At 36.8% G+C, this 25,997-nt stretch overlaps 2 protein-coding genes across 7 annotated transcripts in view; one reads left to right on the top strand and one right to left on the bottom strand.

Moving 5' to 3' along the window:
• LOC137215245 (zinc finger protein 14 homolog) overlaps positions 1-25,997 on the top strand; it is a 184,037-nt gene that overhangs the window by 8,701 nt on the left and 149,339 nt on the right. For 2 of the 6 annotated variants that reach the window (XM_067720219.1, XM_067720218.1), the window contains one exon: positions 1,270-7,679. The exons of 3 other annotated variants lie outside the window; for them this stretch is intronic. In XM_067720219.1, the coding sequence (XP_067576320.1) occupies positions 1,739-2,977 (1,239 nt within the window). In that variant the 5' untranslated portion in view covers positions 1,270-1,738 and the 3' untranslated portion in view covers positions 2,978-7,679. Of the gene's footprint in view, positions 1-1,269; positions 7,680-25,997 lie in introns of those variants that run through there. One more of the 6 variants, XR_010939223.1, reaches the window with a different exon arrangement.
• The window catches only part of ZNF382 (zinc finger protein 382), a 254,817-nt gene that overhangs the window by 97,311 nt on the left and 131,509 nt on the right, over positions 1-25,997 (bottom strand). The window lies entirely within an intron of this gene.

Below are 25,997 nucleotides of genomic sequence, written 5' to 3'. Positions count from 1 at the left end.
TTCATTGCTATATAATCTCTTAGCTTTCTGTGATACTAATTATATGTTGTATGTATGTGCTCTTCTGTTCCTTGCCTTGTTTTTTCCTATTTGTTTGATCTTTCACATTATGGCTTTTGTCCAATTTTTGTGATCTTTAACTCTACATTAATACATTGAGGTACCAGAAAGATTATTGTAATCTGTGTGTCCATGGGTGGGTCTTGTAAAATGGTGGGCTTCACTGTGCAGCACTCAGTCAGATATCTAAGTCTTTTATATGACTCCAAATGTCAGTATCTGTAGGTGTTCTCATGATCTTCTCATTTTTTCAAACAAGAACACTTCCATTATCTAACAACTACCAGCATTCTTAGAGTCTAGCAGAAGAAAGAAGTTGGGAGCCTATACTATATATAAACTTTTACTCATCCACTTCTTTCAGTATGGTACTCTCATCTACTTTCCCTGTCATCACTAAATTTGGAGTTTCGCAGTTGTACTTTGTCTGGATAATAAATTCCTATTTCTTTCCAGTTAGGAGAATTGGGTGTATCAGCTGCTCCTTTCATTTTATAAGCCCCACCTTCCACTCTCATGCAATGTCTCCAGTTATAGTGCCTTTCTGTTGACAGCTGTGTCACAGATTACCTTGCTTCTAAGTGGCATCCTCGTCTGCTAGCATTTTATTTAAGTCACTCAGTTCTGCTGTTAATTTACAGTCCTTTATTTGCTTTCCTTTCAAAATTTCCTAATACTTTCATTCACTGTTGTCTCCTCAACCTTTTAGATTTTATGAGTAATGCCCTTCATCCCCTATTGTCATTTTAATGGAGTTTCAGGAAAATGTAGAAATAAATGTCTTATTTAACCACATAGCCCTTATTAATACTCCTATTCATTTTATTTTTTATCCCTTCATCCTAGGCTTTCCAAATGTTATGTGTTTGTCTTTCATCCTGTTTGTCACCTGTTCTTTATGTTTTCCCTTACTTTACTGATTTATAAAGTATACATTGTTTCATTTAAAAGCAGTTTAAGCTACATGCACCCGTGGATGTTATTTGCATTTGAGCTTTCTTTTATACTGGTAGGTTAGGTTTGAAATAAAGAGTCTATTTTTAAATTGCATATTTTTGAAATTTTATTAAAAATAGTGGGAAAATTTACAAGTGTGATATTGATGATGATGATAGCTACTTTATTGAATGTTTACTACATGCCAGGCATTAAATATTTTACAGTTATTAACTCTTTTCAATGATGATTTTTTTTTGTACTCCTTTTTAGAAAAGGCCTGGGAAATTTATAAGTAAATAAAGACACAACAGGAAAGACTTGTGGGTTAAGTCTCATCCTTCTCCGTGAAAGCACAGCTAAAGAAAAACTCAGAAAACCTAGGTAGCAGAAAAGTATTTCCTCTGAGTACAGACATTGATTCTTTAAGACAACTCCTCTGTGTATGGGACTCAGTTTAAACGAGTTTGGAACATTTAATTTACACTTAAATATGAGAGAAGCTGTCTAAGCAAGAACCATTAAGAATATAATGAGGATGCTATATTTCATCCCAATTTGTAATCAGCTAATCACAGGATAACCAATGTGAAAAGTTTTTCATCATATATTCAACTTTGTTAGATAGCTGAGAATTACTATTGGAGAGAAACCATATGAATTTACTGAATGTGGAAAAGCTTTCATCCATGTCACATGTCAAGAGATACTAAGGAATTCTTGTTGGAGAAGGTATCTGTGCATGATAAGAATGTTGGAAAGCCTTCAGCCTGAATCAGATCTCCTTCAGCATGATCAAATTCATGCTGGAGAGAAACCTTATGAATGTAATGACTGTGGAAAAACATTTAACCTGAAGCAAAACCTCATAGAGCATAAGAAAATGCATACTGGAGAGAAATCACATGAATGTAATGAATGTGGTAAAGAATTCTCTCGAGTCTCATCCCTTACTCTACATTTGAGAAGTCATACAGGAAAGAAACCATATAAATGTAATAAATGTGGAAAAGCCTTCAGCCAGAAGGGAAACTTGCTTACTCATCAAAAACATCATACTGGAGAGAAAACTTATGAATGTGGGAAAGCTTCTATTCAGATGCCAAGCCTTATTAAACACCAGAGAAATCATATTGGAAACAAACCCTATGTATGTAAGGAATGTGGCAAAGCCTTCAATGGAAAATCATATCTCTCTGAGCATGAGAAAATTCATACAGGAGAGAAACCATTTGAATGTAATCAATGTGGAAGAGCCTTCAGCCAGAAGCAATACCTCGTTAAACATCAGAATATCCATAGTGGAAAGAAACCCTTTAAATGTAATGAGTGTGGAAAAGCCTTTAGCCAGAAGGAAAACCTCATTATCCATCAAAGAATTCATACTGGCGAGAAACCTTATGAATGTAAAGGGTGTGGGAAAGCTTTCATTCAGAAGTCAAGCCTCATTAGACACCAGAGAAGTCATACAGGAGAGAAACCTTATATATGTAAGGAATGTGGAAAAGCCTTCAGTGGGAAATCAAACCTCACTGAGCATGAGAAAATTCATATTGGAGAGAAACCCTATAAATGTAATGAATGTGGAACAATCTTTAGGCAGAAGCAGTACCTCATTAAACATCACAATATTCATACAGGAGAGAAACCCTATGAATGTAATAAATGTGGAAAAGCCTTCTCTCGAATCACGTCTCTCATTGTGCATGTGAGAATTCATACAGGTGATAAGCCTTATGAATGTAAAATATGTGGGAAAGCCTTCTGTCAAAGCTCATCTCTTACTGTGCATATGAGAAGCCATACAGGTGAGAAGCCCTATGGTTGTAATGAATGTGGGAAAGCCTTCTCTCAGTTCTCAACTCTTGCTCTGCATATGAGAATCCACACTGGAGAAAAACCTTATCAGTGTAATGAATGTGGAAAAGCTTTTAGCCAGAAGTCACATCATATTAGACACCAGAGAATTCATACTCATTAAAACTCTATGAATGCCCTGAATTTGGGAACACCTTCAAGAGAATTCGTATTAAACAGTATATCAGAAACTTCATTTTACAGTAAAGTCACATGAATGTGGAAAATCCTTCAGCAACAGCTCAAAATGTAATATACTGAGAATTTAATAACTATCACAGTATCATGAAAACCTACACCCCCAAGACCCCCACAACAAACATTGTTCCTGCTGTACTTTTAGGAGCATTCTCATTAAAGTAAGGATCCAGTCATGGACACTAATCAACATGGTTCTGGAAGGCCTACTTGATGCATTCAGACAAAGATATGCAAGGTATTAAGATGTGAAATTAAGAGACAAAATTGTCTTTTTTTTTTTCGGTATGTGGGCCTCTCCTGTTGCAGAGCACAGGCTCCGGACGCGCAGGCTCAACGGCCATGGCTCATGGGCCTAGCCGCTCCGCGGCATGTGGGATCTTCCCGGACCGGGGCACGAACCCGTGTCGCCTGCCTCGGCAGGAGGACTCTCAACCACTGTGCCACCAGGGAAGCCCAAAATTGTCATTTTTTTGTTACATGTTTTGCTACATGTATAGTCATCAAAATTATTTGCTCTTGATGCAGTAATAGAAAACAAAGATTGTGACAGAATATTATATCCAGAAACATATGCATATCTTTATGGGGAATTAGCAATTGATAGAGGTGGTAATCACAAGTTGGTAGGAAAATCTGGATGATTTAAAAAATGGTCTCAGGGTAATTGACTCTTCATATGGAAAAATATTAGATCTTTGCTGTTGTTATACATTAAAGTATTTATTTAAAAATCCAAAAGTGTTGTGAAGATTAGAATGCAAAGAGCAAAACTTAGTAATATAAGAATTTTATAGGAGAATTTTTTCAAACCTCAGGGTAGGAAAGAATTTCGAAAACAGATTCCAGAATACCCACTCTTGAGTATACACACATATAGTGAAGAAACTGATACATGTACCCAGGGAGTCCTGCACCTTTATGTTCATTGCAGCATGAGTTATATTAGCAAAATATTGGAAACAAATGTCTGTCACTTTTGAAATGGATGAATAAAATGTGATGCAGTCACACTGTATAATATTCTCTAGTAGTTAAGTTTAACAAATTAAATCTATATGTATTAATAGAAAAAGATATGAAAATCATGTAGAGTGAAAACAAATGAAGTGAATATATTATAATTATACCTGTATGAATTTGAATTAAATCAACACTAACCAACACTAGTATTAAAGCATTGGTTATGGTGAACATTTTTATGTAAAACTATGAAGAATGGATTGGAAGAATACACACTCAATTCCCAAAAGTGGTTGTCTCTAAAAAGAAAGGCAGTAGAAGGGAAATGGGGCCAAACATAGTAGTTAAAGGATACTTCAGTTTTGTATCTAAATATCTATCTCATTAAAAAGAAATAAAGATTCCAAGTAAATAAAACAAAATATTAGTTAATTCTGAATTGTAATAGTATATGAGTTTATTCTGTTGTTTATGCTGTTTCTTTTAAACTTCTGAAAATTAAAAAAGATAGGGATAGGGGTAGGGAAACTATATGGAGTACATGTTATAGTGGATTCACATTCCCACTTAGATGCAGATATTTTACAGAAGATATTTCTACAATCATATCTTTACGATAAAATATGAATTTTAAAAATTGGAATGGTAACAAATCTAGTTATTTAAATTTACTCTCAAATGTCATATCATTAATCTCTGTGTGGTCTCTACTGAGACCACAGTAGATTATAGCATGATTTTGCAACAGGTGATTGAATCACATACGTTTAAGGGTCATATCACTTAGTAATACATGCACAAACTTGTTAGAGATAATTAGTTTTTCAGAAACATTTATCAGAAATTTTAATAGTCCACGTAACCAGTATTGGCATTAGAAATTTGACATTTTTTAAATGAGGAAAACATGTCACTCTTACATTTTTTTGTATGCCATTGAGTAAAACATCAACTCTTGCATTTCAGCTTGAGTTTTAAACTCAGACTATTTTTTTTCTCTAACCTGCCACAGTCAATCAATTTCCCCCACCTCTAGTTTGTTTGTTTCCTTCAGGAAAATGGCACTGAAAAGGGAGATCTCAGACCTAAACAGAATTCTTTTATTAAAAGCAAATCTTTATGAGGATTTTTGATTCCTTTCCACAATAACTTGACATATAGAAAGCATTTAGTGCTCTTTTTGAATAGTGATAAAAAATGAGTATGTAACACAAACCTTAGGCTGCTTTCAAATATATCAATTTCTTTTAAACCCAGAATAATACTATGCTACTATAACTATAGCACTGCATGGCTTATTATTAGCATATTTGAAGGTTGGTCTTGAGATAAGATTATAAATGCCATAGGTTGACTTTGTGAGGTAAGGTATCCAAATAAGATACATGTATATCTATGTGAATCTAAATTATCCTCTCTTTTCTTCCATTTCTCATTAAGCATTCTCTCATATTCCTTAAGTGTTATCCCTTTGTGCTGGTGCAGCTTTGAAATCACCAGAGCAACTAGGAACTCTAATCCAGACCAAATAAGGAGGATTACCTTTTGCTGCCTATAGCTGGTCAGTGCCAAGGCCTAGCAACAATAATGATTATAATGGTCAGATAGAGTAAGATAAGCAGTTGCTGCACAGTATTCAGTGATATTGTGTGCTATAAATTTATTCAGCCATCCCCCTACTAATTCAACTTGTTGCTAGTTATTTGCCATCACAAACAATACTATAGTAAACACCCTTATATTGGCCCGTACCTTTTATTTTTATTTCTGGGGGATAGATTATAGGCAAGAGACTGCTAGATCAAAGGATATGTGCTATTTTAAAATTTTAAGATGCAATCAGTTATTTTCAAAAAGACAAGTTTCCTCCAGCCATGCAATAGGTGGTATTATACTAAAATTCATGTTTGTCTGATGAGTATAAACCTCACCTTTTCCTAGATTTGCTTCTTTGTAAATTTTCATATTAGCCTATTTTCCTATAGGATTATTTATCTTTTTGTCAGTTTTGAAGACTTCTACATGTATTAGACATTAGGAAGTTTATGGATTGGTTATAGAGATATTTTAATCTCTAGATTATATATGTTATTTCTTAGGTTTTCTTATAAATTGTCTATTTCCTTTTTGCAATATATTAATATTTAATCCATCTAGAATTGAATTTTTAATGTCATATATGAGGGTTCATTTTCTTTTCTTCCAGATGGGTTGCCAGTTATACAAGCACAATTTGTTAAAATAATCCAGCAGCCAGTTTATCAGCAAGTCACACAGCTCTGACACCTGCATGTCCACCAGAAGCAATCACAGATTTGAACTAGCAATCAAAAAAAGAGAATAAGATTTAACCTGGCATTAAGTTTATTATTAGATTTGTCCTGACAAAAAAATGTCTTCACAGCATGTTCATCAACAGTCCTGCAACTATCCAAGCAAGCACAGCTTCCACTGCTTCAGTACTGCACAGAGGAGAAAAGATCAAAATGGGCGTGGTTCACGTCAGCACTGGGAAACATTAACATTCTCATCCAGCATATTTTATAATAATCAACCAGGGCATCTGCACAGTGTGCCACCATCACATGGGGCACACTCACTTGTAACAATGATAATCATTTAAGCACAGAGAAGCCACTGCCTTGGTTTCCCAAGACTTGTGATGCCTTACTTATATAGGCTGTCAATGTCTACATGCCAGTTAACAGTTCGCCCCATCCAGATACAGGCTACAGATGAGAGATTTACAGTGGTGTTTTCTTCAAGGAAACTGGTAGAAAGGCAAATCTAAAGTCATTTTTCCAGAGATGAATCAGTGGGAAAGACCTGTTCTTAATCCTTTACTGATACCACACTTTTCCTACTCAACTAAAACTTTGCTATGTAATCCTTTAACCATATGATCTTTTCTTCATTCAACTTAAACTGCCTTATATTTTGATTTATACCAAGACCTATTTCTATATTCTCTTACTTCATTAATCTGTTTTTCTATTCCTATACTAACACCATATTAATTGATAACATGTTAGCCTTATTGTATTTTGATACTAAGTATTACAGCAAGTCCCCCACTCCCTGTTTTTCAGTTTTATTGGCTAATCTAAGTTAATTTTCTTTCTATATAAATTAAGATAGTTTTCTCAAATTACAAAAACGCTTTGATATTCTAATTGGAATTACACTAAATTTATACACTTACTTTGGGAGAAATGACATTTATGATACTGTCTTTCTGTCCCAAAACATAGTATGCCTTTGCATTTGTTCAAATTGTGATTCACGTCCTTCAGCATGAGGATTCTGAACAAAGTAATTTGAAGCCCATCGCTGCTTAATACCATTATATTAAAGTTTCTTTTCGGTGAATAAGGAAATTCCCCCTCCACCCCATCCAAGAATTCATGTGTGGAAGCCCTAATCTGCAATGTGATGGTATTTGGAGATGGGGCCTTAGGGAGATTAATTAGTTTTAGATTAGGTGGCACACTTATGATGGGAGTATTGCCCTTATAAGGAATGCCTCGTGTATGCACCAAGCACACAGTGAGACAGCAGCTGTCTACAACCCAGGAAATGGACCTTCACCAAATCTGCCAGCACTTTGCTATTGGGACTTCTTAGCCTCTAGAACTGTGAGAAATAAATGTCTGTTGTTTAAGCCACTCAGTCTATGGTATTTTGTTATAGTAGCTCAAGCTAAGACAGTCCCCTTCCTGCTTAATTCTACCCCAGCCAGTTAAATATGAGGTAAACATCTTGTCAGATGCTATGAGCTCCCAATATATGGTAAATAAGACAAAGCCACTTCTCATTAGAAGAGTATAATCCCAACTCCATTAACAAGCTCTGTAATTTTTGGCAATTTGTAAAACTTCCTAAGTCCCAATTTCTTCATTTTAAAATAAAAATTGTTGGAATGGGAAATATGTGAAAAATACAGTTCCTGCAAATGACGTTACCAAAATGTTGAACTAGGAAGCTCCAAGCTATTGTTTTCCCATAGAAACTGAAAAACAACAACAAAAAAAACCCAGAAGCTTTCTGAACCAACTTTGTAGTACCTCTGAGAAACAGTCAAAGGTTTTTTTGAGACAAGAAAATGCTCAATTAAGAAAAGCCATCTTCAAAATGTTAGTAATGTTTTGTAGCATGTTTACTCTTTCCCCACCCCTCCCCAGCACAACAGTGATCTTGGTCTTGACCTGGTGGCAACCCAGTTTCTCCTCAAACTTGAGGGAGCAGAGCAGACCATGTTTGCAAATTATTGTGTATCTCTGTTCTAACCTATCTTGAGGATACTTGAAGGACTGATGCAAGGCACATTACTGTTTCACATTACTCAGAATGCAGGTGGGGAAATGAGCATGCACTGCTCATAAAACCTTCAAGGTGGAATGCCTGGGGCAAGAGATATTGGTGGGGACACAAACTATGGCCTGGAGGAAAAGCTAGGGTAAAACTCTGGGAAATTAAGACATTCAAAAGCAGATGTATATAGGGGGGACTTTACTAAGACATACGCATGTCCACACAGGGACTTCCCTGGTGATCCAGTGGTTAAGACTCCGCTTCCACTGCAGGGGGTGCGGGTTTGCTCCCTGTTCAGGGAACTATGTTCCCATATGCCACACGGTGCAGCAAAAAAAAAAAAAAAAAAAAGATATATACATGTCCACACAAGAAGCATGCCAAGAAGTCTTACTTAATCTTGAGAAGACAAGATTTCACCTTGGGGTGATACCTAGGCTCAGAGCAATTCTAGCTAAATGGTGAAGGAATGACCCAGCACAGAACCAACCTGCAAAGACTAGGGAAGGTGGCTGTTCTCTTGTGTGTGTGTGTTCGTGTGTTGTTTGTTTCAGCTTCTGGCATTCAAGAAAATCTCTGTCAAAACAGTTAAAAGCAGATATACACAAAATGAACTAAAGAAAAAGGCTTTTAGGGACTTGCCTGGTGGTCTAGTGGTTAAGACTCTAAGAGTCCGCATGCAGCAACTTAAAAAAAATGATTCCACATGCCACAACTAAAGATCCCACATGCCACAACAAAGACCCAGCACAGGCAAATAAATAAATAAATATTTTTAAAAAACAGAAAATGACTTTTAAGTTATCATGCATGTAAGAAACAGTCTATGCAAAAATAATTAGAAAAAGTATCAGATTACCACAGCTTTTAACAATCAAAAACATTGAAACTGGGGAAGGGGGAAAATCTGATTTCCAGAATTAACACTTTTTAATAGTGTCCAATTTACAATACAAAACATAAAGCACATGAAGAAACAGGAAATATGACTCATGAAAAGGAACAAAGTTAATTGACAGGAACTGTCCTTGAGGAAGCCCAGTCATGGACCTACTAGGCGAAGATTTTTAAACAATTGTCTTAAATATGGTCAAAGAGCTAAGTGACAATATGGACAAATAACTAAAGGAAACCAGGAAAATCACATGAATAAAATGAGAATATCAACAATCAGAAATTATAAAATGGAACCAAACAAATTCTGGAGCTACAATATACAATAATTGATGTGAAAAATTTACTAGAGGGGTTCAACAGTGGACATGATTAGACAAAAAAAAAAATCAGCAAACTTGAATATATTAAATAATATATTATTTTATATTCAGTGTAAGAGGCAAATAGAAACCCAAATGAAGAAAAGTGCATAAGGGACTTGCAGCAGATCAACATATGCATTATGGAGTCCCAGAAACAGAAGAGATAGAGAAGGGGTAGAGAGGTTATTTGAATAAATAGTGGCCCCAGACTTTAAAAATTTGATAAAAGACATGAATCTGGGGCTTCCCTGGTGGCATAGTGGTTAAGAATCCACCTGCCAATGAAGGGGACATGGGTTCAAGCCATGGTCCAGGAAGATCCCACATGCCTCAGAGCAACTAAGCCCATGTGCCACAACTACTGAGCCTGCGCTCTAGAGCCCACAAGCCACAGCTACTGAAGCCCATGTGCCAAGAGCCCATGCTCCACAACAAGAGAAGCCACTGCAATGAGAAGCCCACATACCACAATGAAGAGTAGCCCCCACTTGCCACAACTAGAGAAAGCCCATGCACAGCAACGAAGACCCAATGCAGCCATAAATAAATAAATAAATAAATATTTTTTTAAAAAGACATGAATTTACAAGAAGCTCAACAATCCCCAGGTAGGATAAACCCAAATAGACCCAGACTGAGAAATAATGTAGTCAAATTTTCAAAAGCCAAAGACAGAGACACTTGAAAGCAACAAGAGAGAAGTGACTCATTGAATACAACAGATCCTGAATAAGACTGTCACTCAATTTCTCACCAAAACCTTAGAGGCCAGATGGCCTATGATAAATGCTAAAGGGAGTCCTTCAGGTTGAAGTTATACAGTATATGAAGAAACTCTACTCCAGTAGAGTAAAATACATGGGCAAATATTTTCATAATTTTGGTTTGTAACTCCACTTTTTATTTTCTACAGAATTTACAAGACAAATAGATAAAAATATTTACAAATCTATGTTATTGGGCACACATTATATACAGGTGCAACATTTTTTAAAATTAATTAATTAATTAATTTATGGCTGTGTTGGGTCTTTGTTTCTGTGCGAGGGCTTTCTCTAGTTGTGGCAATCGGGGGCCACTCTTCATCGTGGGGCATGGGCTTCTCACTATTGCGGCCTCTCTTGTTGCGGAGCACAGGCTCCAGATGTGCAGGCTCAGTAATTGTGGCTCACGGACCCAATTGCTCCGCGGCATGTGGGATCTTCCCAGACCAGGGTGCGAGCCCATGTCCCCTGCATTGGCAGGCAGACTCCCAACAACTGCGCCACCAGGGAAGCCCCCAGATGCCACATTTTGACATTAATAACAAAGGGAGAACAGAATTGTATAGGAGAAGAATTTTGTTATGTGGCTGTAAATAAGTTGGTATTAATTCAAGTTAGATTGTTATAACATTTAGGATGTTATATGTAATACCCATGGTAACCATAAGGATATATCTATAGCATATTAAATCAACAACATATAAAAAGGATTATACACCATGACCAAGTGGGATGTATTCCTGGATGATTCAGCATGTTCAAGGATAGTTCAGCACACATCAATTAATGTAACACACTGCATTTAACAAAATCCAACACCCACTCATGATAAAAGAAACACTCAACAAATTAATAATAGAAAAAGCCTCCTCAACATGATAAAGCCATATATGAAAAACCCATAGATAACATGATACAATGTTGAAAGACTGAAAATTTTTCCCTTAAGGTCAGCAACAAGAGAAGGAAGTTTGCATTCACCATTTCTGTTCAACATAGTATTGGAAGGTCTACCCAGACCACTTAGGCAAGAAAAAGAAAATGCATTTAAATTGGAAAGGAAGAAGTAAGGTTATCTCTATTCTCTGACACAATCTTTTACATAGAAAACCCTAAGGATTCCACAAAAAATATTAGAGCTAATAAATTAATTCAGCAAAGTTGCTGGATACAAAATCAACATGCAAAAAATCAATTTCATTCCTATACATTAACAATGAGAAAACCCCTCCCCATGCAAATTATAAAAACAATTCCATTTACAATAGCATCCATTCCACTTGCAACTATTTTGCATCAAAAAGAATAAACTACTTAGGAATAAATTAACCAAGGAGATCAAAGGTTTGTATGGTGAAAGCTACATAATATTTCTGAAAGAAATTAAAGAAAACATAAACAAATGGAAAGACATCTCATGTTCATCAATAGAAGATGATAATGTTAAGATGACAGTACCACTCCAAGTGATATACAGATTAAATACAATCCCTATCAAAATCCCAGGGGTGCTTTGGTGGAAATAGAAAAACTATCCTAAAATTCATATGAAATTTCAGTGGCCTGAACAGCCAAAGAAATCTTGAAAAAGAGAACAAAGTTAGAGGGTTTGCTGATCTTGATTTCAAAACTTACTACAAAGCTACAGTTATCAAAACAGTGCAGCACTGGACAGACAAAGAGCAAACAGAATATAATAGCGACCCCAGAAACAAACCTTTGTGTATATTGTCAACTGATTTTTAACAAAAGTGCCAAGACAATTTAATGGGGAAAAGACAATCTTTTCAACAGATGTTGCTAGGAAAACTGGCTCAAGTTGTAATGAAGTTGAGCCCTTACCAAAAACCATATACAAAAATTAACTCAAAATGGAAAAAAGACCTAAACTTAAGACCTAAAACCATAAAACTCTTACAAGAAAACATAGGGGGAAAGCTTCGTGACAACAGATTTGGTGATAGGTTATTGGATATGATACCAAAAGCACAGGCAAACGAAAGAAAAAATAGATAAATTGGACTAAATCAAAATTTAAAACTTGTTTATTAAAGGTCACTATCAAGAGGGTGAAAAGAGGGACTTCCTTGGTGGTCCAGTGGTTAAGAATCTGCCTTCCAATGCACAGGACGCAGGTTTGATCCCTGGTCGAGGAACTAAGATCCCACATGCTGCAGGGCAACTAAGCCCATGCACTCTAGAGCCTGCATGCCACAACTAAAGACAAGCCCGTGCACCGCAACAAAAGATCCCACATGCCACAATGAAGATCCCGCATGCCACAACTAAGACCTGATACAGCCAAAAAAAGAGAGAGAGTGAAAAGAAAAGAATTGGAGAAAATATTTGCAACACACATATTAGTATCCACAATATATAAAGAATTCCTACAACTCAACAACAAAAACAAACATACAAAGAAGAATTTATGCCTATCCTCAAACTATTCCAAAAGATTGAAGAGGAGGGAACACTCCTAAGTCATTCTATGAAGCCACCATCAACCTGATACCCAAACCAGATAAAGACACTATCAAAAAAGAAAATTAGAGGCCAATATCTTTGTTGAATATAGTTGCAAAAATCCTCAACAAAATATTAGTAAACCGAATCCAACAATATATAAAAAGGATCATACACCATGATCAAGTTGGATTCACTCCATGGTCACAAGGCTGGTTCAACATATGCCAATCAATCAGTGTGATATACTGCATTAACAAAAGGAAAGACAAAAACCACCTGATCATCTCAGTAGACAAAGAAAAAGCATTTGACAAAATTAAACATCCACTCACAAGAAAAACTCTCACTAAAGTGGGTATAGAGGGAACATATCTCAATATAATAAAAGCCATTTATGACAAACCCACAGCAAGTATAATACTCAACAATGAAAACTGAAAGCCTTCCTGCTAAATTCAGGAACAATACAAGGATGCTACAGCAATCAGATAAGAAAAAGAAATAAAAGTTATCCAAATTAGAAAGGAAGAGGTAAAACTGTCACTATTTGCAGATGACATGATACTCTATATAGAGAACCCTAAAGTCTCCACACAAAAACTATTAGAACTAATAAATGAATTCAGCAAGGCAGCAGGACACAAGATTAACATATAGAAATCTGTTGCATTTCTTTACACTAATAGTGAAATATCAGAAGGAGAAAGTTAAAAAAAATTCCGTTTAAAATCACATAAAAAATACCTAGGAATAAACATAATCAAGGAAGTGAAAGACCTATACACTGAAAACTATAAAACTTTGATAAAGGAAATTGGAGATGATTCAAAGAAATGGAAATAATATCCCATGCTCTTGGATTGGAAGAATTAATATCGTTAAAGTGGCCATACTACCCAAAGCAATCTACAGATTTAATGTGATCCCTGTCAAAATATCCATGACATTTTCCACATATCTAGAGCAAATAATTCTAAAATTTATATGGAACCACAAAAGACCCAGAATTGCCAAAGCAATCCTGAGGTAAAAAGAACAAAGCTGGAGGCATAACCCTTCCAGACTTCAGACAATACTACTCAACTATGGTAATCAAAACAGCATGGCACTGGCACAGAAAGAGACACATAGGTAAATGGAACAGAACAGAGAGCCCAGAAATAAACCCACACACCTACAGTCAATCTATGACAAAGAAGGCAACAATATATAATGGAGAAAAGACAGTCTCTTCAACAAGTGGTGCTGGGAAAGCTGGACAGCTACATGTAAATCAATGAAATTAGAACACTCCCTCACAGCACATATAAAAATAAACTCAAAATGGTTTAAAGACCTAAACATAAGATGTGATACCATAAAACTCCTACAAGAAAACATAGGCAAAACATTCTCTGACCTAAATCATAGCAATATTTTCTTAGATCAGTCTTCCAAAGTAAAAGAAATAAAGGCAAAATAAACAAATGGGACCTAATCAAACTTAAAAGCTTTTGCACAGCAAAGGAAACTATCAACAAAATGAAAAGACAACCTATGGACTGGGAGAAAATATTTGCAGACAATGAGACTGATAAGGGGTTAATATCCAAATTATATAAAGAGCTTATACAACCCAATATTGAAAAAACAAACAACCCAAACAAAAAATGGGGAGAAGACTTAAATAGACATTTCCCTAAAGAAGACATACAGATGGCCGAATTAAAGGCCACATGAAAAGGGACATGGAAAGATGCTCAACATCGCTAATTATTAGAGAAATGTAAATCAAAACCACAATGAGTACCACCTCACACCAGTCAGAATGGTCATCTGTAAATGGCCATCTGTAAGGTCTATAAATAATAAATGCTTGAGAGGGTATGGAGAAAAGGGAATCCTCCTACACTGTTGGTGGGAATGTAAATTGGTGCAGCCACTATGGAAAACTGTATGGAGGTTCCTTAAAAAACTAAAAATAGAACTACCATATGATCCAGCAATTCCACTCCTGGGTATATATCCAGGAAAAATGAAAACTCTAATTCAAAAAGATGCATGCACCCCAATGTTCATAGCAGCACTGTTTACAATAGCCAAGACATCAAAATATCCCAAGTGCCCATCAACAAGATAAGTGGCCTAAGAAGATGTGGTATATATATACAATGGAATATTACTCAGCCATAAAAAAGAATGAAATATCGCAATTTGAGGCAACATGGATGGACCTGGAAAATGTTATAGTTATTGATGTAAGTCAGACAGAGGAAAGACAAATGCTTTATATCACTTATATCTAAAAAATAATACAAATGAGTCTATATACAAAACAGAAAGAGACTCACAGACATAGAAAACAAACTTATGATTACCAAAGGGGAGAGGGAAGGGGGGGTAAAAATTGGGTGTATGGGATTAACAGATACAACCTATTATACACAAAATAGATAAATTACAAAGATTTACTCTACAGTACAGGGAATTATATTCAGTATCTTATAATAACCTATAATGAAAAATAATCTGAAAATATATATATATATAACTGAATCACTTGCTGTACACCTGAAACTAAACAATATTATAAATCAACTATACTTCAATTTTAAAAATTGTTAAAATGGTAAATGTTGTGTTATGTATACTTTACTACAATAAAAAATCTCTTTCCTGGTAATAAGTATGCAATGAGTAAATGTTAATCATAATTATTATCTAGTATTTAAATGAGTAGTCTCACATCAGTAAGTTAAAAAATAATAAATCTACAATATTGGTCTAAGCTATGATTAAAAGAATAATATTTGTTCAGAGAAGGTAGAGACCAATGCTAATTGAAAGAGTTTTTTCATCTCAGGTAGGAATGCAAAATTAACATCAGAGGAGGTTTTTATATGGACAGAGCATATAATAAAATAGGCAGATGTAGGGAAGAATACAATATGAAAAACTTGAAATGGAGTACAGGAAGAGTAAATCTTGCCAACTCCAGTATAATTGATTTTCCTCTCTAGTACCTCAAGCCCTTGAAGGTTTTGAATCCAGATTCTGTGACCCAAAATGCATTCATTTGGCATAGTCTCCATAGACAACCTGGGTCATGATCGGAAACTGTTTGAAGTGATCCCTCAAATGTGAAAAGGAAGGGTATGTCAGTCAGGCAACATTTTTCCCATCTTGCAACCATAGAGACATTTGTTGAACATCTACTATAGCCCAGGCCATTGAGGAGCTATGTGTTTCTAGAAAAGCCTCAGTCATATACTTTACCAAATGTCCTAAGTATGAAGTGCAAAAAGTCAAATCTATTTTTCATTCAGTTATTTATTGATCCCATCATTGAATCAGGTCCTGCTGTTGGCTAATGGATATGTAATACACAGTTTGCTCCCTGAGGCTCACATAGTGTAGTACAGGAAACAGATATAGGGTTAAATAATCATAAATGTTGTGGAATAGAAGCATGTGAAAGATATGCAAGAGTACAGAAGAGCCTGTGACAAATTTTGAAGCTGGGTCTGGGAAGGCTTCTCAGAGAAGGTAACATTTAAACTGAGTCTTGAAGGGTGAGAGTGACATCACTGGGCAGAGAAGGGAGAAAAGATCATTCCTAGGCAAAGGATAACCTATGTACAATTGGTCAAGAGCTATATTACAGAAATTGTAAATATGCTGTCCCCAAGCTAGAAGCAGCTTCCCACCCACTTTACCTGACTGGTTCTGACTCATCAGCTCAGTGGTTAGTTTCTCAGGCAAGTAGCCTCTGAGATACCTGATTAGGGCAAAACTGCTATTTTTACTGGTCATCAAACAATATAAATCCTTGTTGTAACACTTAAAACTGCTGAGAATTTCCATTTTTTTTATGACTGATAAATATCTGTCTCCCTACCTACGCTGCAAGACTCAGGCACAGTCTTAGCACAGTTTCTGGACCACAGAAGGTGCTCAATAAATATCTGAGGAATTAATGAATGAATGAAGTGAATAAACCCCCTCAAGACATGACAAGTGAGTTGCCTATGACTGATAAATAGAAGACAAAGACAAATCCCCAGGATTCCTGATCTCTGGCCAGGGCTCTTTTCAATAACAAAAAGCCCTGGGTTAGGGAAACATTTTGTAGATATTTTGAAATTCAGCATTTTCCATCAATATAAAGACAAAGTTATATTCTTCTTAAACCGCTGTACCATTCTTTTTTGTGGTCATCTCCAAGGGCTCTCAAATGACCTTGAAAGGTCACAGACTTTGGAAGCAGTGATTTCTCTCTCTCTCTTTTGGGTACTGATATTCACATTATTCCACCTCTCAGGGAACTGTGAGATGAGATCTCAGATTTGACAAATATTTCCATTATCTGCCCTGGATAAAATGGGAATGACTTCTACTGTGCTTTTTTACTCTCTTCACACAAGTGATTCATGGTGATTTGTGAATGGAATACTAGGACAAATGGTATCTATATTTCTATATTTATTAAATATTTCCAAATTGCATTAAAATTGTTGTACCAATTTATAGTCGCTTAGCAATGTATGAGAATCCCCACTGATCCACATCCTCACCAACCCCTGTTTTCACACTAATTTTCCCAAACATATTGATTGTGGAATGGTAGCTCACTATGGCTATAATTGGCATTTCTTTGGTTATTTGTGAGGATAAGCTTCTTTTCAAATGTTTCTTGTCCATCTAGTTTCCTCTTCTGTGGATTTTCTGTTCATGTATACCCTTCACCCACTTTTTTTTTTTGCATTTACAAATAATTATGTATGAATTGTGTATATAATCTGAATACTAATCTTTTGTCGGTTATACATGTTGCAAATATCTACTCTCAGACTACAACTTCTTTTTACACTTTATGATATTTTTGGATGCCCAACAGTTTTAAATTTTAATATAATCACCTTACTCTTTTATGTTTGCATTTGGGATCTTGCTTATGAATTATTTCCTACTCCATGGTATCAAAGCTATTGTACTATATTTTCTTTCAAGAGTTTAACAGATTTGCTTTTCATAGTTCTTTCTCTTTTCCCCTTATAATTGATATGTAACATTATATTAATTTCAGGAATGCAACATAATCATTTAAAATTTGTATATAGTGTGAAATGATCATAATAACTCTAACATCCATCACCACACAGTTACAATTTTTCTTTTCTTGTGATGAGAACTTTTAAGATTTACTTTCTTTGAGACTTTCAGATATACAATACAATATTATTAACTATAGTCACCACGCTGTACATTACATCCCAAGGATTTATTTATTTTATACCTGGAAGTCTGTACCTCTTAATAACGTTCATCCATTTCACCCACCCACCCCCACTTACTCCACACCTCTGGCAACGACCAATCTGTCCTCTGTATCTGTGAGTTTAGTTTTTGGATTTTTTTTTCTTTCCACATATAGGTGAGATCATATGGCATTTGTCTTCTGTATGACTTATTTCACTTAGCATAATGCCCTCAAGGTCCATTAGTTTTGTCACAAATGAGATTTCTTTCCTTTTTGTAGCTGAATAATATTCCATTGTATATAGAAGATATACAGATGGCCAACAGGTATATGAAAAGGTGCTAAACATCATTAATCATCAGGGAAGTGAAAATCAAAACCATGAGCTATCCCCTCACACCTGTTAGAATGGCTGTCATCAAAAAGACAAGAGATAACAAATGTTGGTGAAGATGTGGAGAAAAGGGAACCCTTGTGCACCGCTGGTGGGAATGTAAGTTGGTGGAGCCACACTAGAAAACAGTTTGGAGGTTCCTCAAAATATTAAAAATAGAACTACCATATAATCCAGCAATCCCACTTCTGGTATACCCTGAACAACATGGGTTTGAACTGCCTGGGTCCATTTATATATGGATGTTTTCAGTAAATACATACTACAGTACTGCAAGATCCATAGTTAGTTGAATCCTCAGATGCAGAACCGCAGATCCAGAGGGCTGGCTGTAAAATTATACTCGGTTTTCAACTGCGTTGGGAATTTGTGCTCCTAACCCCTGCATTGTTCAAGGGTCAACTGTATATCCAAAGGAAATGAAAACAGGATTTCAAAGAGATATCCGCACTCCCATGTTCATTGCAGAATTATTCACAATAGCCAAGATGTGAAAACAACTTAAGTGTCTGTCAGTGGATGAATGGAATAAAAAGACGTGGTGTATATACAATGGAATATTTTTCAGCCATGGGACTTTATTTCAAAGGAGCAACAGGATTAGTTTTCAGATTCAACTCTTTTGAATGTTCACTACTTTGGACTTTAACTTTTGAGTGGTTTTAGTTTTTAGACTTTAAACAGGAAATATGAGTGGAAGGAAAATTTTCTCAAATTTGGTACATCTTACGTTGGGTATTTCATTATTCCTTATTGCAGAATCTCTGTGATAGGGTTTATTAGACAGTGGAACTAAGCATAATTTGGGATGGAAAAAAATTATAGACTGATGTGAAAAGCCAGAGCTGAACAGTAGCTAAGATAGTAAAAATACATTTTATTCAGGACTATATCAATAGGGGAAAAGAGACCTCAGGCTCAATTCTGAATACAGCATGGACAAGTGGAAATTTATAGCCAGGGTCAGTGGATGAAAAATTCTCAGAGGAAACATCAGGGGTAAGGGTGGTTCTGGCTAAATCAACCTAACAGGATTCTTGTTGAAGGCAGGCCAGCATGATCTGTCATCACTTGGGGGATGGTGGATGATGAGGAACCTGATCAGATATCAAGAGTGATCAGATGTCAAGGGTGGAGGGTTCTAGTTCAACTGACTTAGCAGAGTTCTTGCTACATCTAGATTTCATAATAAGTGCACAGATAGACCTAGGAGATGGTTCAACAATCTGACTAAAGTTTGGTCAGGCAAAGAATCTTTGTCACAGGATTGTTGGCCTTTGGGCAAAGCAAGACCTTGGGGTTAATTAAACTAATGTGCTATGAATGACCCAATTCAGAGACTTCTGGAGGCAAATTATACATTTTCATTAGCAGTCCAAAAGGATGCCCCAAGTAACAAGGGTTGGTAGTGGGGCAGTTGTCTCACGAAGATGCAAGCAAGGCTATACTAATAAATTATTGACTCCAGAGGGTTTTGGCCATATCCGTTGAGTTAACAGAACAAAACCTGGGGAACGTTAGTGAATAATGCTTCTTTCCCACTAATCCATTTTTCAAGAGGAGAGATTTTCCCTAAATATTCTTGGCTTCTTGCCTTACCTCTTATTTCTCTCCTGGAAAGGTGGAGCAAAATAGCTGATTAGAGAATTTATTGCTGCTTAGCTCCAAATTAACCCTTTGTTGCCTGATCTGTGAGAAGAGATCTTTCTTTTTAAACATTTTTTCTTTCACCAGCTAGCATGATGTTTAGTTTCGTCATTAGAGAGTGTTGGAGAAACAATGCAGCAGGAAGGAGTTCTTGGTTCGAGTGTGGCTCTCTCTCCAAGTTCCTGAAAATAGGCTCTCTTCTCTACTGCTTGGTTCCATAGTTTTCTCCAGTACAAAGTGCCTTTCTGGCACAGCTTTCTCCAGCATTTGGCCACCATGTTTTCTTTACTCAGTCACAGACATCATAGCAGAGCTCTTCAAACAAATGTGTCTGTGTCCCAGCCAGGGCTCTATCCCTATACCCTTTCTAAAGCCCTACAAATGCACACTTGGGGGACCTCATGCACCCAGCCATCTAGCAAGCCAGTACCTGGCCTTTATCAGCTGACAGCCACCAGGAGCTGTCCTGGCCCAAGCCTTTCATGGATATATGCTAGGTACCTACAAAGGGAGGCCTCTATAGCTCCACATTCCAGTAGTGTCCATAGTGATACCCCAACTCCCTCTACATGTCTATCTATCAGCTTCTGCTCATCTCACTGCCTGGTGTAAATCATATCTGGGGTCTGAGCGACTCAGCAAACTTCTCTGCTATAGTTGGTCTTTCATGAAGTATGAACCCCTCTCCTTCCAAGTTGGTCCTTCCTTAGGTACACTGCCTCAGCCCCAGAGACCCTTGAGTCCCTTTCCATCTCAACAGTATATAAAAAGAGCTCTATATAATTACTATTATTGCTTAATAATTCTTTATATTAAACTTCCCTGTTTCAGTTACTGTGTAGTTTCCTGTCTTCTGATTAAACCTAGACTGCCCTGGCCCTACTTCTTTTCTCTTCTGCTGTGGAATCTGCCTGTCTGCATAGAGCACAAAGCATGCATTCCCTAGGCCACGCCTTGGGACTGGGTATTAAGAGTCTGTTTTTTCCACTGCCATGATTTACTAAGCCAGTCTATTTATTTCTGGAGTCCAGTCATGAATCTCATTGGACTCCCACATAAACCGTCCTCCAATTTGCCTTTATCTACAATAAAGGCAATATTTAGCTTCCATATGTCTTAACACTTTGTCCCAAATCTCAGTTGAATAAAATTCATGGGAGGAAATGGGGTGATATATACTTGGCCTCTTCAGAAGCCCCAGCACACAATGTCACATGATATAAAAATGTTACAGACTATCCCATGCTTTTATGATCTTGCTTATAGTAATTTCCATAAATAGCTTTTGGGAGGAGAAAAATCCAGACTTGCCACAACATGATCTATAAGAATGAATGAAAAAGCCCCATGCTCACTTTCCAGACCAAGGGGACTTAATACTTGGACCCAAGATAGTTGAAACCATGGAAGAAAAGTTTCTATTAGGCAGCAGTGGGATGGACAGAACTGGAAGTGTTAAGAGAAAGGACTGAAAATGATTAGTGAGCATTTCCTACTATACTCAAGCCTCCAGTCCGGTTGTCACACCCACATTTTGCTCACTCACTCAGCCCCCTCAAAAGGTAGATTCAAATTAAGAAGCCAGTGGAGGTTTGAATTCAAGATGTTGACATAAGAGGCTCCTTAATATACCACCTCCCACAGACACACCAAATCTACAGCCACCTATGGAATAATTCCCTCTGAAAGAAATCCAGAAACGAGCTGAGTGACTCCTACATATCAGGAAAATGAGAAAAAATCCACAGTGAAACAGGTAGAAAAGTCTGAGACACAAACTCGCCATAAAACCCACTGCTGGCACAGTGACACACAGTCAAGAGAGAACCCAACTCCCAGCTTCTCCCTGAGGGGTAAAAGGTTTGGACCACATATCTGGCACCCTAACTTTTAAGAATTCCACCTGAGAGACAGACCCCCAAAATATCTAGCTCTGTAAGCCAATGAGATGTGTCCACAAGACTCACAAGGCTATAGTGAACTAAGAAACAGTTCTTAACAGTCTTGTGAAGAATCACTGTGGCTATTCTCCCAGGGCTTGGCGCAGAAGTAGCAGACTAATTTTGTCTTTTAACCTTCATACTAGATTTATAAGTGAGTAACCCACCACCATTACAACACTAGATTATTCTGGACTTAACTAAATAGTTACCTTTACCAGTGAGATTTATACTTTCATACTTTTCATATACTTTCATATGTTTTCCTGTTACTAATTAGCACCCTTTCTTTCATCTTAAAGAAGTTGGTCAGACAGCAGCTTTTAAAGTATGCAAATATAAACTTCCCTGGTGGTTCACTGGTTAAGACTCTGTGCTTCCATTGCAGGGGGCATGGGTTCAATCCCTGGTCAGGGAACTAAAGACCCCGCATGCCCCGTGGTATGGCCAAAAAATTAAAATAAAAAAAAACGTATGCAGATATATCTCTTCTGGGGAAGACTAGGAGATGGCTGTTTCTGTCTGCTCCCTCTGTATTAGTCCCTGGAGGAATAGCCAGTTAAGAACTGCTTAGTTTTGTTTTGGTTTTTTGCTACCATCCCGTTGAACCCATGAACACAAGCACCACTGGCCACCAGAGTCAGGCTATAAGGAATGTGTCCTCTGGACAGCAGCCACCATAACCGGGGTGCCAGACTTGTGCACAAGCTCCTTTCATGAAGACTCGAGCATTCAGGCACAGAGGGAGAGCACAAAGATGGGGCCAACTGGTGTCCTGGTCTCTGGGGAGAATTGCAGTTAGCCCCTATATATGTGTTAAATTAGAAGCATACCCCTCAGGCCGCAGCTTTTAAGATGAGCAAATAGACCTCTTTCACTGAAAGACTGGAGTTTCAAATAAACAACCTAACTTCACACCTCAAGAAACCAGAAGAAGAAGAACAAATTAAGTCCAAAGTTAACAGAAAGAAGGAAATAATAAAGATCAGAGTAAATAAATAAAGACCAGAAAAACAATAGGAAATATCAACAAAACCAATAGCTGATTTTTCAAAAACATAACCAAAATTGACAAACCTTTAGCTATACAAAGAAAAAAAGAGAGAAGACTCAAATAAATAAATAATAATAAAGATGTTACAACTGATACTACAGAAATACATAGGATCATAAGAGACTGCTATGAATATGCCAACAAGTGAGATAATCTAGAAGAAGTGAACAAATTCCTAGAAACACACAACCTACCCAGACTGTACTGGGGGGCTTCCCTAGTTGTGCACTGGTTAAGAATCCGCCTGTCAATGCAGGGGACACAGGTTCTGGTCCAGGAAGATCCCACATGCCGCAGAGCAACTAAGCCCGTGTGCCACAACTACTGAGCCTGGGCTCTAGAGCCCATGAGCCACAACTACTGAAGCCAGCGTGCCACAACTACTGAAGCCTGCGTGCCTAGACCCTGTACTCTGCAACAAGAGAAGCCACCACAATAAGAAGCCCTCTCACAGCAACGAAGAGTAGCCCCCACTCGCCTCAACTAGAGAAAGCCTGTGCACAGCAACGAAGACAGAATGCAGCCAATAAATAAATAAAATCTATAAAAAGACTATATTAGGAAGCAATAGAAAATATGAACAGGCCAATAATGAGTAAAAAAAAGTGAATCAGTTATTAAAAACCTCCCAACACAGAGAACCCCAGGACCAGATGGTTTCACTGGCAAATTCTACCAAACATTTAAAGAATTAATGTCAATTGTTCTCAAACTCTTCCCAAAAACTGAAGAGGAGGAATATTTCCAAACTCATTTTACCACATCAGCATTAACCTGATACCAAAGCCAGAAAAGGACAAAAAAGAAAACTATAGATCAATATCCCTGATGAATGTAAATGCAAAACTTCTCAACAAAATATTAGTAAACTGAATTCAAGAACACATTAAAGGATTAAACATCATGACCAAGTGGAATTTATCCCTGGAATGGAAGGATGGTTCAACATTCACTAGTCAATAAATATGATACTCCACAATAATAGAATAAAAGGTTAAAATCACATGATCATCTCAATAGATGTAGAAAAATCATCTGACAAAATACAATGTCCTTTCATGATAAAAACTCTCAAGAGGGGGCTTCCCTGGTGGTGCAGTGGTTAAGAATCTGCCTGCCAATGTGGGAGACACGGGTTTGAGCCTTGGTCCAGGAAGATCCCACATGCCGCGGAGCAACTAAGCCTGTGTGCCACAACTACTGAGCCTGTGTTCTACCACCCATGAGCCACAAGTACTGAGCCCGCAGGCCACAACTACTGAAGCCTGTGCTCCCGGAGCCCATGCTCTGCAACAAGAGAAGCCACCACAATGAGCAGCTTGCGCACCGCAATGAAGAGTAGCCACCGCTCGCCACAACTAGAGAACGCCCACGGGCAGCAATGAAGACCCAACGCAGCCAAAAATAAATAAATAAATAAATAAATAAAATTTAAAAAATATGTTAAAACCCTCAAGAGATTGGGTATAGAGGGATTATACCTCAACATAATAAAGGACATGTATGACAAAACCACAGCTAACATCATACTCCACAGTGAAAAATTCAAAGTTTTCCCCTATGATCAGGAACAAGACAAGGATGCCCACTCTCATGACTTCTATTCGATACAGTACTGGAAGTCCTAGCTAGAGCAATTAGGTAAGACAAAGAAATAAAAGGCATACAATTCAGAAAAAAAGTAGTAAAAGGGTTTATTTGTAGATTATATGATTTCTATATATAGAAAATCCCAGACTCAACCAAAAAAAACTGTTGGTACTAATCAACAAATTCAATAAAGTTGCAGGGTATAAAATCAACAAACAGAAATCAGTTGCATTTCTATACAATATCCATGAAACATTTGAAAAAGAAATATCCCATTCACAATAGTATCAAAACCAATAAATACCTAGAAGTAAATTTAACCAAGGAAGTGAAAGATCTCTACAATAAAAACTATAAGACTTTGTTGAAAGAAACTGAAGAAGACACAAACAAATGGAAAGACATCTTGTGTTCATAGATTTGAAAAATTAATATTGTTAAAATGTCCATACTACCCAAAGCCATATATAGATTCAATGCAATCCATATCAAAATTCCAGTGGCATCTTTCACAGAAATAGAAAAAACAATCCTAAATTTTGTAGGGAATCACAAAAGACCCCAAATTGTCAACACAATACAAGAAAGAAGAACAAATCCAGAGGCATCATACCCCCTGATTTCAAACTATACTACAAAGCTATAGTATAAAACAGTTATGCTAGTGACATAAAGAGAGATACATAGCCCAGTGGAACAGAATAGAGAGCACAGAATTAAACCCCAACATATATGGTCAACTAATATTCAACAAGGGAGCCAAGCACCCTTGGTTTGGAATGGGGAAAAGGATAGTGTCTTCAACAGATGGTATCGGGAAAACTAGATAACCACATATGGAAAAATGAAATTGGATCTCTGTCATACATTACTAACAAAAATTAACTAGAAATGAATGGAAGACTTAAACATAAGACTTGATACAATAAAGTGCCTAGAAGAAAACATGTAGAAGAGGCTCCTCAACACTGGTCTTGGTAATCAGTTTTTTGGATAGGACACCAAAAGCAAAGGCAACAAGCAAAAACCAACAAGTGGGACCACATCAAATTTAAAAGCTTCTGCATAGCAAAAGAAACAAACAAAATGAACAGCAACCTAAAGAATGGGAGAAAATATCTGCAAATCATATATCTGATAAGGGGTTAATATCCAAAATATATAAGGAATTCATACTACTCAATAGCAAATAAAACAAACCATCTGATTAAAGAAATGGGCAGAGGAACTACATAGATATTTTTCTAAAGAAGGAATCCAAATGGTTAACAGGTACCTGAAAAGATGCTCAACACCACTAAACATCAGGAAAATGCAAA

This window comes from Pseudorca crassidens, chromosome 20 (genome assembly GCF_039906515.1).
Source record: "Pseudorca crassidens isolate mPseCra1 chromosome 20, mPseCra1.hap1, whole genome shotgun sequence".
In the NCBI taxonomy this organism is placed as follows: Eukaryota; Metazoa; Chordata; class Mammalia; order Artiodactyla; family Delphinidae; genus Pseudorca; species Pseudorca crassidens.
The sequence above is the reverse complement of the archived record's forward strand: the minus strand, read 5'-3'. Positions and strand labels throughout refer to the sequence as shown.